The sequence below is a fragment of the Catharus ustulatus genome, chromosome 6 (assembly GCF_009819885.2).
Source record: "Catharus ustulatus isolate bCatUst1 chromosome 6, bCatUst1.pri.v2, whole genome shotgun sequence".
NCBI lineage: Eukaryota > Metazoa > Chordata > Aves > Passeriformes > Turdidae > Catharus > Catharus ustulatus.
The window spans coordinates 6,544,652-6,559,676 of NC_046226.1; the positions used below are offsets into that span (position 1 = coordinate 6,544,652).

Below are 15,025 nucleotides of genomic sequence, written 5' to 3' on the forward strand. Positions count from 1 at the left end.
TCCCTGGACATGTAATTATCTGTGCTGTTCCATCCACAGAGCTCTCCTGGTGCTTTCAAGAAAAGTGCCCTGTGTTCATTATAGAGATTTCAGTGGTGTAGAAAAGGAATCTGTGGTGTGAATCAGAGAGGATTATTTTATTCTCATTAATGAAACTTACTCTAGCCCATGGAGTACGTGTGTGCAGGACAAGATGAATTAAAACCAATAAAAGCAGTTAGGAAATTAGGTAATACATCTCCCTTAAGTTGTCCTTGGGAGGACAATTCAGCCCAAGCACAGGATTTAGAGATTCCTAGTTGGTTTTTGGAGCTGGTCATGCACATCTAAGCTCTCAGGGATGGGTGAGAGGGTAATGCTGCCCCTCTGTTATGTCTGTGATGCTGCTTTCCTCACAAGCACCATGCTCTTGAGGACAATGCTGACTCCTGTCATCTCCTCCTCCTGCACAGGAGGAAATTGTGATACCTGTTCATCAGGCCTCTGCTGTGCTTCTTTGTAGAAACACACTACACTGATACTTGCATTTTGTGGATAACTTCTTTAAGTAAAGGCAATGGGTTTCTCAGTTCAGGATGGGGTGAGGAACAGCCATACCCCCTCCAACAAATGCTGATTTTAACAGGACTGGTTATTTTATAGGTTCAGTGCTTCAGGAAAGAGAAATTATCTATTGTAAGCACTGGGGATTAGGGAAAAGTTAAAAAAAATAAAGGAGAGAAAAGCACCTTTTGGAAGGGGGAGGAATTTATTCTAATCCCTCTGAATTTATTTTCTTGCTGAAATTTGTTAGATCTGGATGGACTAAGCCAACTGAGTTACCAAGACAACATCTCCTGTCATGAAGATGACCACGGATCTGTTGATTCAAGAACAACAACCAGGAATAAAGGCACTGGGCAGCACAAAGGGCCCAGGATGGAGCCCAGAACTGGGGATGGAGTCAGCCAGTCACACAGGGAAGGACGTCTGGAAATGGAGACAACATTTGCCAACCAGGGATTGGGAGTAAATGATGCTACAGACAGCTCATCAGCTTGGAGCCCTGAGGTATGGTGGATTCTCATTTATTACACATGGTGAAGGCTTTTGAAGGATATTGGGGGCCAGAAAAGGTTAGAGGAGAAATAAAGTGAAAAATTGATCAGCACAGGGTATTGATGGTACTCCTGTGTGCATGAGCATTTGTGTTTCCCCTGTTTTCTGGTGTTTTACCTCTAGCTACTTCACAGAAATGCTTTCATTGTTTGATTTCTGACTGCAGACTCTGAACTGAAATTGGAACTTTAGCTACCCAGCAGCATTACTGACATTCAGCAAGGAGCTCTGTGGTGGCCCAGGGCTTGGCCACTGGCTGTGCAGGGTGTGTGTCCCAGGACATGGTGTGTGGTCACTGGGTCACATCTAGATGTGCTTTTTCCAGGTAGTTTCAATGACTTAGACCATGGGAATAATCTGGAAAGCTGGAGGCAGCTGGTGGGGGCGGCCTGTGACCTGACCAAGTGACCATAATCTTGTCCCCATTGAAACCAGGCAAACTTTTAGGGAAAGAAAGAACCTGAGTCTGCTTTCCTTTAGTTCTGCACTTTTATTTTGAATCCTTGATGAAACATTTCAGATTTTAAGGTATTATAATCACCTGATAACTTTGCATCCCCTTTTTCTCTCCTAATCTCTCTGCGTGATTAGTTGATTTTCATTATTTTACTGCAGGATTAAATTTCTGGAAAAATATCAGCTTGCATCAGACACATTCAAATATGAACAGAGGTTCATATCTTCTGCCTGAGTTAAAAGAGAGTTGTGAAAACTCATACCTCCATCAGCCTCTGAGCAGCAAGGCTTTGAGGGAAGGTCCCTATCCTGGGACCTGCAGCCAGCTCAAAGCTGGGAGGCAGCTCCTTGGTGTTTGGAGCAGCATTTTGGTTTTCTGTACAACTCAGTCCCACAAAACACTGCAACCCACCTGGGAGCTGTGTGTGGCAGCAGCCTGCCCCTGTCTTTGCTGTGCTCCTGACACACCCAGTTTGTCTGCCCACCTGGGGCTCATTTCTCCTGTTCATGTGCTTTGCCACGGTTCACGTGTGCTGCAGTATCTCCCGTGTCCTCTTGTGTTTCTTTGGTTTGTTTTGCTCCTGCTGTCTATATTTTAAAAAATGCAGAGAAGGGTTCCAGCATACTGGAGCAGAAATGCCCAAGACACAGTTTATCTCTTACAAGCAGCTTCTCATTCAAAGGTATTGTGTGGATTAATGAAAGACTTTTTATTGCAGGAACTAAATGTTCTGACATGCCAGAAATGTCCAAGTGTTATTATGCTCCACTCAAAGGGCCTCTCTTTAGAGACAGAAATGGTAATTTTATGCCCCTGCAGTGGAACCACAAGTACCATTTCAAGCCTTGTCCATAATTAGCTGCTCTTTCAGGTTTCTCTGGCAGAAATGGACTTATTTTACTTAGTGGAGTGGATGTTGGCTGTCCTGAATGACCGGCTTAGACGTACAGCATCAATCAGGATGCTTGGCTTGGCCTCTCAATAACTGTGCTGGGAAGAGGGAAAGAAAGAAATTCCAATCTTTCCTTGGATTACAGTTCAAGTGTCTGTATAACCAACACATTCACAAATCAGTTGCAGCCCAGCTGGGTTCCAAAAGCAGAGGGGAATTCTGTCGATGACTTGCACAGAAGGAGGATTTGTAGGTGTGCAGCAAACCTGCACAGGGGTGAGGCCTGGACAGCACAGTTCTCTCAGAAAGGGCCAGACTGGGAGGTCTCCAAAGCTTGGTTTCCCATGGAAAGCTTACTGCCAAGGAGTTTGGCATTTCTCTTTCCCCACTTGCTTCCAGTTCATGCAGTCTTCTCTGCAGTGGATCTGGCCACAGCTCTAGTAGCCCAGTTTGAGGTTTCCTGAAATCCAAATATTTTCTAGCTGTATGGTCAAATTGCAGATATCTGCCCTTCAGTCTGCCTTACACACTACCAGCAGGTCATATACTCAGCCCTGCTGGGGCAGGAAAGTGTCTCTTGGATTTTCATTCCTGTAGGTTTGTGCTGATGCACTGGAGTTCACATTTTCCAGCTCAGACATGTAGATGAAAGCAAAGTTATGCCTCAAGCACCGTTGTCTCCACACCTTAGCAGCAGTCTTTAAATCCTTCTCCTTAACAGCAAATGCACAGATAAAAGTATGGAGGGATGAATATGTGGAGGGAAATATGAGTCAAGCACAATCCCATCCAGTATTTAATATTGTTTCATCAACCAGACAGAAATAACTTGTCTGCTACACAGGAGCACTTAACATTTTCGTAACACCAGGCTCTCTCCAGGTAACCTGGCCTGCCTTGTATTTTATGCTTTTAGCAGCCTGCTGTTCATACAGAAAGGTGTTTCTGTAGGCAAGCAAGAAATTTTGTGTGTTGTTCTCCCTTTGACATTACTTCTGCCAGACATACAGCAGCAGGTCTCTAATCTGCACGCTTGGACTTCTGTGTTCATGTGCACAAGTCCTAAACACCTCTGAAAATGTGAAAATCTGGAGCTTTGCATGTCGTGGCAGATGAATCTGAGCACTTCAAAAAGGAGATTGACAGGAAGTAAACAAAGATTTGGATGTTTATCCGTGGCCCTGTTTGAGACACACCACCCCAGACACTTCTGAAGGGACTCAGCACCAGACGTCCCGTGGCCCATCATCTGTTCTCTGAACAAAAAGATTCCTGTGTTGGAAAGTGTTACTTGAAATGTGAAAAGAAGATAAATGCTTGAGGAGGAGGGTGACTCAGATGCTGGTGACAGGCCTTAATTCACCTTCTGGCTATTAACTGAAAATCTTTCCCTAGTACAGTGTATACTCATGTTTAAATACAAATCATTGATCACTATAGCAACCCCTTTATCATATGAAGCACATTCTAGCTCTAAGATAAAAAAGCACTGTTGAACAGAAACCCACACACCCACTTAGCAAAAGGTAAGGTGAGCATCCATGGTTTTATCTTGTTTTATCAAGATGGTTTTTGTTTTAAAAGTAGGTAAAAGATTGTGTGTGAATTGGTCTGCACATGTTGTGATTGTTTATTTTGAATTTTTATTCTGAATGTATTAGTACCCAAACTGAACAGAAGGAACAGATGCTTCTCCTGGGAGATTTTAGAAGGGTATAAAGAATCAATATGTATTTAATCAGACTGCTTTTCCCCATTATCATTGCTTTAGCTGTAGGAAAAGTATTGAATTATGGGCTAGTATCTAGAAATGGAATTTCCATTCCACAAGAAATTCTTACATGGTTATTTTCTCTTCAAATTGAACACAGACCCTAATTTTTTTTTAATTTCTAGCAAAACAAAATATCAAAAAAGTTAGCAGATTTGGCTGAATATTTGATTTTAATAATGTAAAAAAATTCACCTTGAAAAACAATTCCAGTCTATTTCAAAGCAACAGGTTAAGTAGGTCAAATTGTTTTGCTACTGCCTCAATATTGACGTGAAGGAAATGTAAAAATCCCTTTGTTTAGTTTTTATCTATGTAGAAGGTTTGCCAAATTAATCGTCTCCTGCAAAACACTTAAATATTGATGAAACTTTTTGTTGGAAATGTTTCAACAAGTGCCGTTGCTTACTAGAGCGTATGGGGACTATTACACAAAATCAGGCAATTAACTATCATTGGCCTTTCCAGAAACAGTGGGATCCATATTTCACTCAGCAGCTGCCTATACTTGCAGGCACAAGTGAGGAGAACAATTTCTTTTTAAATGGAGTTGGAATCAGAGGCATTTGAGCTGCAGTGGAGGTTTTACTCCTTCCGTTTGCAGGAGCACAACGGAGTGAACAGTGCGCCAGCTCACCACGGTGCCCATGAGCCCATCTGCAAATGTGGTGACCTGGATGTCATCTTCACCTATAAACCCTCAAGTCAAAAGCTGACAGCCACAGTCCTGGAGGCCAGGGACATCCCGGACAAGGACCGCAGCGGTGTGAACACCTGGCAAGTGCACGCGGTTCTGATGCCGGGCAAGAAACAGAGGGGTAAGACCAGTGTGCAGAGAGGACCCATCCCCATCTTCCAGGACAAAATCACCTTCAGCAAGCTGGAGCCACAGGAGCTGAGCAGCCACGCCGTCCGATTCCGCCTCTACGCCGTGCACAAGGTGCGTGGGGAGAAGATGATGGGCGAGCAGCTCTTCTACCTGAGCGGCATCAGACAGGAGGGGGAACTGAAGGTGACACTGCTCTTGGAGCCAAGGAGTAACCTGAGTGTAAGTCTGGTGAAGGACACGTGGAGCCCATAAAATTGTTGGTTTTTTAGTGAATGTGGTGTTCCTGAAGTCTTTCATTCGGGGCTGTCAGTGTGTGACTGGCGGATCTGACCTGTCCCCTTGCTGATGTGAGGGCATTTCTTCCCTGTGCAAAGCTGTGTTTTATTAACAGCTCAGCTAGCAAGCTTACACAAAATCACGTGGACCTACTACATTTGCACGAGTCACCATTCAGATACAGAAGGTTGATCTGGGAACCACCAAGGCATAATTAGTCTTAATTTCAATAAGGGCTGTGGTTCTTGTGCAGCACTGTGTTGGTACTGCCAGTGCAGAAGCAGCCTCATTTGGCCCTAGATACCAGCTTGTGGATCTCCACTGTGCAGCTTCCATCTTGCCAGAAATGCTTAGTAATGTTCCTCTACATAACAGATGGAAGCAGAGAGGTGGGTCATGGGAAGAGGAGCTGACTGTGTTGCTTCTTAATTTTCCATGCACATCACAGTTTTATCCAGCTCTGGCTATGCCAATCAATTTGTGTAGATGAGCTCTGTCATGATTCATTGTCTACAAAAATCTCAGAGAGAGGTTGTGCACGTGAAATGAATAAAATGTGCTACTCCAGGTGAAGTGGAGAATAGTGAAAGTGTCGTGGTAGCAAGGAGAGAAAGTAAGAAAATGCACAGTACATGGCCAAAACCTGCCAAACTGAAAAGTGTGTTCCATCCAAAAGCCATTATCAAGGAGATGCACAGAGTATTAGTGTAGCAGGTTGTTTGCTTATCTCAGAAGCTTTGATTTACACTCGTGATAACACTTTACTCAGAGTTTCTCATCTTTAAAGAGAAAGTTCAGAGATGTGTTTTTCTAAAAGCGACATTCTGATTCTTCTGGTGCCCCAGCATAATTAATTCTCAGTTATTGTAATTTCTTAAGAGAGATCTTGCTAAACAAGGCCACAAGATATAAATTTGGGTGGGGGGAGGGGTGGTGAGTGTCCTGATGATTCTCTCAGTGCTCTTTCCCTGCAGAGTGCAGATTCTCAGCTGAGTCTGTCAGCAATCTCTCACAGTGATAGCGCTTCCTCAACACAGTCCCTGTCGCATGGAGGGGTGCCAGAGCTGCTCGTGGGACTGTCATACAATGCCACCACGGGGAGGCTGGCAGTGGAGATGATCAAAGGCAGTCATTTCCGAAACCTTGCAATTAATAGGCCACCTGGTAAGTACTTGCACTGCTATTAAATAGCACCAGTGAGCCAAAAGTTGTTTTTTTATTTTCTTCCTCAAGGTACTAAACTACAGCGTTTCTGAGCTGGGTTTGCTTGCAGAGTACCTGATTGAAAATTAAGTATTATTTTAGATCCATGTGCTGATAAATATTACAGGGAGATTGGAGGGAATCATATGAAGGCTCAGCTGATGGGACAGTACTGAAATGTCTGCTTTATTGCTCATACCTTCACAATGTGATTATGGCAAAAGTGCTGTTTACCCAATGCACGGAGTAATTCTCAACAGATCCATTAAAAAAAGGGAGAAGCACTTTCCAAGTATTTTAATATTACCATGTGACCCACACAGGTCCTCCTGGTGCCATTAAGTGTTTCCCAGGGCTACACTTGGTTTAGTCCCCTTGCTGTGCTGCTGAGTGACCTGGTGCTCTGGGCCCTTTGGGGACTCTCCTGCAGTGAATTCTCCACTTCTGCACAAGGAAATATTCTGCAGAAGGAAGATTTGAAAGTTGTTGCAACAGCTGAGTTCCCTTCCTCCAGTCCTAAAGTAAAAAAAAATGGAAATTGCCTTAAAGAGGTTTAGTTGGTGCCTGAGCTGCAGTGAGTCCTTGAGGAGGATGGTGCTGGTAATGTTTGTGATAGAGATGGAGTCACAGCCACCTGTTTGTTGCTGGGTTGCCTCATTCAGGGGTTGAACAGCTTCATTTATCTCCTGCTGTCCTTTTGCCTCCTGTCTGAAACCAGCAGCTGATGGCAATGTGAAACAACCTTTTTGTTTGTTGGTGTCTTTGCTTTCTGTGATGTGTGCCTGCTTGTCAAAGCAGGTAAACCTTTGACAATTCCTTGCCTTCTCTGGATTTGACAGAGTATCTCGAGCTACAAAACACTGAAATTGCTTTTGCAAGATGCTCTGCTCTTTGCTTCAGATCTAGCAAAATATTTATGAAATATTTTAGTACATGGATGTGAAAACTCGGGTTTTCCACTAAACAGAAATAGTCTGTGTCATCAGTCAGTCCCTCGAGAATGAAGGGCAAGTCTGTGCAACAGTAAAACACCTGACCCCAGCCTGTGCAGCCCTCACTGTCTTTTGTTAGCTGTGAAAACCTAGCCCTCCACATGGATTGCTTAGAGGCATGTTCTTGTTTGCATGCACACGTTTTAATAAAAGGTTTTAAGTTGAGATCCTTTTTAGTAATTTAAACCAAAGGTAGGCTAAGGCAACCATGCCCCAGCAGGAAAACTCTCCTGTTTATATAAACTGCCGAATAGATATATCCTAAAGTTTTACTCTCAGAAATGAAATTAAAGTAGCCCAAATATAGGTCCAGATTAATTTTCAGGCATCTGTAATGCCCACTTCCTTTTCCTATAAATTAAATTCATCCTGTCTGTATGCAGATGATACAGACCAGTGTCAGACCAATGTCTCTCAGTGCTAGACCAGCTTGTAGGTGAAACACAGAAATCCATAAATTATTATAGGCAAACTCTGAACCTATCAAAATCTATTTCTTTTATTCCAAGTCACATTGTTGCTTCTGCCTTCTGAATTGTTCTTCTGTGCCTGTAAAGCCCCCAGTAGTGCAGAGAGAAAAAGAAAACCCCGTGAAGCAGAAACTGAAAGGAATTAAAAAGAAGGAAGGAAACCAGCCCTTGTCTCAGTGCTGGAGTAGCATTTCACTGATAACCCCTCAGGCACTGCAGAGCAGTCTGAAACTTGCTGCTGGCTGAATGAGATGCTCAATAAATCCTTCTCAAGGTGAAAGCTAAAACTGCTGAGCTCCTTTCAGGAGGTGAGCAAAGAGCCCTTGTGTTTTCTCAAATAGGTCCTATTTGAGGTTCTGTTGTTCGAGGCTCAGAGGGAGTGATTTCTTTAAAGTATCATGGAAATTTTGGATATAATAGTGCTGTGGAACACTTAAATGCCAAGCCTAAACTGCTATTCAGGGCAGCCATTTATAGCAAGACTGAGAGAAGCCAAGGGGCAGAATCCCTCTCCATTCCCAGCCCTGGATTCACAGACCCTGTACACGATCCATATCCAGTCCTGTCAGCTTTTAGGAATGGCAAAGGAGTTTTGCACAACAGCAAAGTCTCCAGCTGTGCTTTTAGGCCACCTTGACACTCTTCTCTGCCACCTGTAGACCCACACCGTGTGTGTTGCCTTCTTGGCATCCTTGCACAGGGATTTCACTGTGTGCAGAAGAAGGCACTGGACTGGGCATTGGCAATTTTTGGTATTAAAGACTGTAGAGGCTGAAACAGGTGATTTTCTAGAGAAGAAAAGGGAGATGGTGCTTATCTCAGTGTTGCCTGGACACATTTTCTCCTTCACTTAAACCTTTAAACTGAGTCAGGTAAATGTCAAAGTCATGGGTGCTTTAGTGGGTAGTAAATGGGTTAGAAAACAGCTGGGCAGCTTACAGAAACTTAAATCGTGCAGGCAGTGTCTCCTCTTCAGGTCACATGTGTGGGATTTAAGAATAGTTTGGTGAAGGATAAGCGTCCAGGTATTGTTCTGGGGAACATGCTGAGTTATAGGCCTAAGCTTGCAATCCCTGCTCACACAAATAGATCCATTATCACTCAGAGCACTTAAGAGCACTCAAGAGTATGGCTCCAGCACCGGACCATAAATTATCTGGGTGTGCCAAAAAGCCTCCTGCAGAAAAGCATCTACAGTTTTGTCAGATGTGGACACTGTTGGTATTTTAGTGCTAATGACTTGGGTGCTGTGCAACTCATTCTCCTTGCTTCATGTGAAAATCATTAACCTGTGCTAACATTTTGTAGGATTTAATATTTTGGTCTGTGGTCTTGTATTTTCTTAGAACAAAATGCAGCATGTTCGTTTAAAGGGTGTTTATTATTAAAAGAAAAAAGTAACAAGAGAAAGCTTACGCCACTGGCAGAAATGTCTTTAAAAATTTATAACCAGTTACATACTACGTGCATTGAAGTAATACCTTGGGATCACAGTGATGGACCAGGAATCATTTGAGCTAGTCAGTGCATAAGCACAAAGCCCAGAAATGTGTCTGCCCAAGTGATGCTAAACCTTCATCAGCTGCTCTGCTGGGTGCAGCTCTGTCTCCTCTAATCCAGCCTTCCTTCTGTTCCCTTCTGCATTGCTTTTGGGGTTTATGTCTGTGTGTAATGCAATGTGAGAAGAACTATTGTGAAGTTATTCCCTTGCCTAAGAAAAGTCCTCCAAGCTTTTCAGCAGCTGCAGAATTAATCACACATAATAATTGCATCCGTGCATGATCATTATTATACCAGCAGCATATTAACCCCATTAAACAAATACAATAGCACTGATGCTGGAAAAGACAGGAGGGGAGAGAACAAGCTATCAGGATTTCTATGGGGAACAGGAGAAATTCTTGAAGTAAAGACTTGTCTGAAAACAAACATCTATCTGAGCCACAGGTAACAATGCCAACGAGTACAGAAAATGCTCCCATAGCAAAATTAGGATCTTTAAATTAGAATCCTATTTGCTCTGGGATCAGAGTGCTTGAAAGCCATTAGTGGATTTTATTTTATCAGCTTATTTTTGAGGGAAGAAAAGTTATAATCCCTGTTATATTCCTGGAGAACAAAGGCACAGGTTAATTCCTTTAATTACTTCAAAGCAGGCCAGGAAGCTGAATAAAAGAAATTAACTTTTAACCTGCACATCTCGCTCTGAACAGGGAACTGGCTTGAGCTCCTGAAGCTTTGTGATTCATGTTCCCATGTCATCAATAATAGAAAAGGGATCTGTGCCAGGTCAAGCTGGGATGGATTCAGTCCTCCAGACATTGAATAACAGAGCAGTAGATGTGCTGAGAAGCTTCTTGGTGCTGAGTGCTTGCCAGTCAGTGACCAGATTGTAGAAAACCACCTCTCCTTCTGCACCTTCTTCTTACCCATCCATGAATATAGCTGAAGTAAGCTTATAATAAGAACAGCTAAGGAAGCTTTGTTCTGGGTGGAAAAGATGAGGCCAGCTGCAAGGAGCCCCAGGAGGATGTCTCAGTAATGAGCAGCTGGGCAGTGAAGTGGAAGTGTGGATGAGTGTGAGGTATTGCATGGGGACACAGGTGGAATTCAAATGTGATCTGGATGGACTCAGTGCCACTTGGGAGTGAAATATTAGGCTTATGGTAAATAGCTGCAGGAAAATGTCAACCCAAGGGTCACCAATAGTATGAAAAAACCCCCTAGATTTAAGGTGGACAAAACAGAAAATTGGTATTAGATTGTAAATACACATTCACTGGTGTAATGAACACCGTGTACAGTTCTGTCTTCCTCTGTTCAAACAGAATATGGCAGAACTGAAAAGATGTGGTGAGGAGTGCTGGAGACAATCAGGGGAATGGGAACAGCTTCCAGTGAGCTGTAGCTGAATAGTCTGTGCCTCCTACACAAAGGGTGCTACAACAAAGGGAGATGGGGGAGGACTCACAGAGGTCTCTAAGTGTCATTGAGAAAGTGCACTGACAACAGCCATTCGCTGTTTTCTCCTGATATGAAACCAAAGGATGGCAAAAGGAAGCGAGGAGGGAGCAGGGAGGTTCTGAAGAGGAGACAGCTCTTCACCTACGCTGTCAAATTCCTCACTACAGGATGTCATGGATGCTGGAAGTTCTGTGCAGCATAGGGGAAATTCACAGAGAAAGTTCCACAGAGGATTGTTAAATACAAAGCCTCTGTCTGAGAAAGTTCTCGAGTCACAAATCACTGGAGATTTGAGAGTATTTGTGAGAGAACCGGCATATGCTGTATTTTCATGGATTCACTGCTGTGTGTGGTACTGGGTGCTGTTGGATGGATGGGCTGGGTACAGCCCTTCCACCACATGTGGGACCTGGCTGAGCAGGGTTAGGAGAACAAGTGTCACAGCCAAAACAAGTGAAAAATGGACTTTAAAGGAGTAACTGTGAGATTTTTGTGGGGGATATCCCATAATAATTAGACATCCAGGGATAGTACATGGCTATCCAGTCATGTTTTCCATAGTTTTAGGTTTCTAAGAGGTTTATGAAAAGCACAGTCCATGATACATCTGCTGGGTATAGAAATGAAGATCTTTCTGGATCAAAGGACTGCATTTGAAGCGGATGGATGGTGATGCTCTCCCAGCCCCATAGCTGTGAACAAGAAAATTCTTCCCCTCCCGAAACAAGCAGGAGAAAAAAGCCATTTCCAGCAGAGTGGAACAATCCTAATTCCAAATTTCAGCTGGAGCTGAATGTTTAGTGCGAATGTGCAGAGGCACCACCGAGCAGGAGATGTGATCACAGGCTCTGTAATCAAGCCATGCCCGCGGGCACTGCTGCTGGAGGTGACAAAAGCCGGGCTTAAGCATCCTCACATCCTGCTGCTCCCGCTGCTGGGAAGGTGTGGGTCCTTTCCATGATCTGCTCGCTGTGCATCCCTGCTTGCTCTGGTAAAGCTCCAACCCCCTCTCTGAGGCACAGCGATGCACTAATGTGGGCAAGAGTTAAAATTGTCCTTATTAGAGGAGAGTCACGCTGTGCATCTGGAGAGATTTCTGTGCTCTGCTTTGGCTGTGTCAGCCCGGACTGAGGCTGCACCTCCTCAGGGTTTGGGTGAACTGAACATGGGGTGTTGAGGCAGCAGAGGAGGATCACTGAAGAACTGAGCTCCAAGGTGTTCCAGAAGGAGCTTTCCTTCCTGAGTTTCCTTCCTGAGAGACCTGTGCAGGTGCTTCCAGGGAGCCCTCATCTCCTGCCCCTCTTGCCTGTCACTGATGCCAGCAATTCCCTCCTCTCAGGCCAAACAGTGCTCCCAGCACATTCTTTTCTGCTGCATTTTAAACTGCTGGTCTGTTCTCTGATGACTCACATGTTGTGAAGGTTGCCAGATCCAGCCTCTCCCTTGAGAGAGAGCTGCCAGCCCCGGGAGAGGGAACCTGAGAAGAAGAGCCTTGGTGGAACAGGGAAAGGAAAGTTGGCTTCTCAGCAATGTAGTAGGCAGCTCCCAGCTCTTGTATGATTTATACAGTAAGCCATAAACTGCCTTAATCCAGACTTTTGTGATGTGGGATTGGAATCAAAAGCTCGGGTCTAATTCTCCTCCCAGCTGCTTTACTGATCCAGCTGCAGTGAGCCCAGTTCAGAGTGTGAATGCTCAGTGTTCTGCCCCACTGCTGGTTGAAAGGGGAGGCAAAGCCAGGACTAATGGTCTTCTGGGCCTCAAACTGAGCCCTCACATTGAGCTGCCTGTACAGAGCAGCAAAGAGCCGAGCTCTGGGGCTGCTTTGCCACGCGGCGCTGCCATTTATTATGTAGGCTGGGAGCGTGGGCTTGCCAGCTGGGGGAAATTAAGCTCCAGGCCCAAGGCTTTCTTCTGCTGAGGCTGTTATTAGTGTGGATTGCAGCATGCTGACATGGTTATCCTGCTTTTGGAAATGAGCTAGCCTGCCTGGAGCGCGGGTGGGAAACGGCGCTGTGCGGTACCCTGCAGTCCACAGACGTGAGGGGTCAGGAGTCTTTGGTTGTTTACTTCCTTTCTAAATATAAATTCAAGCAGGGGGTTGGATGCTTTTGTGTTTGCAGTGCTCTTGCTCACGGGTCAGCTTTACTAATAATGGTGGTGCTCAGTGCAAGTGAAAGCAGAACGCACGCTCTGGTCCCTGCTCCAAAAACAGGAACGCATAAATTACAGCTGATTATTCCCCTGAGTTGTCATTATCAGTTAGTTCCCTCAGAAGAATCATGACAGAAATGGGTCATTAGAAGAATCCTGGAAAAACTGATTGCCTTTGCAGATGAACTCTCCAGAGGTGTTTGATGGTTGATGGAGACAGAGCAGTCTGCACGAGGAGAGCTTTGCCCAACCCTCTGGAGTAAGAAGATGCAGCACTAGCCCAAAATGTGTCTGGCTTCTCACAGCATCCCTTGATTCAGTGCTTTTCACTCTGGTATTTAATGCAGAGATGTTGATATTTTATCTATACGTGAACGTTGTCCAGTCCACTCATACCAGAGAGGCAAGATGAGTTCAGAGTAAAAATGCTCTGCAGAGAACTTCTGTTCAAAAACCTCTATGGAAAGGAGAGCCTGGTAGATGCTGTGCTAAAATTGGTCTTGGCAAAATTAGACTTTGCTCTTGAATCTTCACAGACTTTTGTGTAACCGTGGGCAAGCTGCAGTCTGACACTCCCAGATATTAAGAGGTCTCACTCTTCCTCATGTCAGTGAGATGGGTGCCTAAGCAGAAGGGGAGCACTTAGGCATTGTAAAGAATGTCAGCTCTAATCTCTTTTCCTTTTGTGTTTGATGGAGGTGGCACAAAAGTAAACACTCTGAAGAGCACAGAGTGCTGAGACACCACGGTAATGAGGCCATTACTGAACCTGAGCATGTAATTAGATGGAAAATGTTTGCCTTCATAATGAATAGATGCTCTTACACATACATTCCTCAGTAAATCATCGAGTTCATCCTTACCGTAGCTCCGCTAATTTCACTGTGTAACTGGGGATGGATTTTCTTTGGCAAAGTCAACAGGAGGGGAGAGCTTTTCATCCCAGAGGACCAGACTGGATCACAAGAAAAGCTGTGTTTTCTGATGAGATACCTAAAAAGATGCTGCAAAGAGCACAATGCAGGAAGGGAAAACTACAATCTTAAAATTTAGTCAGTGAAGCAGAATAACAGCTCAGCCTCGTATGTACCAACTCTGCAAAGCAAATTTCAGATGCTAAATATATGATCCACACCTACTCTTTTATTTCTGTTCAGGCAAGCTTGATTCTTTTGGCTGGTAAAATGCACCCAGTGGAATAAACTTGGGGAGAATGAGCAGCCTGATTTAGTTGTTGCTTGCTCTGGTTTTGTGCCTGTGTTTTCCTGGGGGTGAATAGGGCTCCTGCAATTAGCTCTGCCTTGAGCAAAGTCTCCTTCCAGCCTGATCCAGATGATACCTGCAGAATCCCCACCCACCTTGGTATTGAACAGAGGGTCCTGGTGCAGAATTATATAGAAATATGAAGTATATTAAAGAAAAAAACAACTTTTCTGACTTTAACTCATTGGTGGTGTGCTGCCCATTTTTCCTCAAAGCCAGCTGTGCAAAAGTTGAGGCCTCAGTCAGGGATGTGACATCCCAGAGTTTATGACTACAAGACACTCATCCATTCATTGCCTACAAAATTAACTGGGACATTCTGAAATAGTATCCTGTGAGGTGCTTTAGCTGTGGGTCTTGCTGTAGTGTTAACACCTAAATCATCTGTAATGGTATCACTGTCTGCTACATCACTGCTGAATTATGGCATCTGCTTTTTTGATTATGACTTGGTTGACTCCTTTGGGCACTGTCCAGATGAATGTGCCTGCAGTTAGGTGTGATGAATCCCACCTGAGCTGCCAGTACTCGTGAAAGTCAGAAGGATGACAGCAAGGTATACCATGGTTAAAATCTAGACCTCAGTGCTTTCCCTGTCTTCTTAGAAAAAGAGATGCAGGCATGTATGGGGGACCTTTCCCTAAAGTAACATAGAG

At 44.3% G+C, this 15,025-nt stretch overlaps 1 protein-coding gene across 23 annotated transcripts in view; it reads left to right on the plus strand.

The window, feature by feature from the left end:
- SYT16 (synaptotagmin 16) overlaps window positions 1-15,025 on the plus strand; it is a 105,247-nt gene that overhangs the window by 79,776 nt on the left and 10,446 nt on the right. For all 23 annotated transcript variants that reach the window (XM_033061626.1, XM_033061623.2, XM_033061630.1 and 20 more), the window contains 3 exons: window positions 794-1,050; window positions 4,823-5,266; window positions 6,298-6,487. In XM_033061626.1, coding sequence (XP_032917517.1) covers window positions 794-1,050; window positions 4,823-5,266; window positions 6,298-6,487 — 891 coding nt within the window. The remainder of the gene's footprint in view (window positions 1-793; window positions 1,051-4,822; window positions 5,267-6,297; window positions 6,488-15,025) is intronic.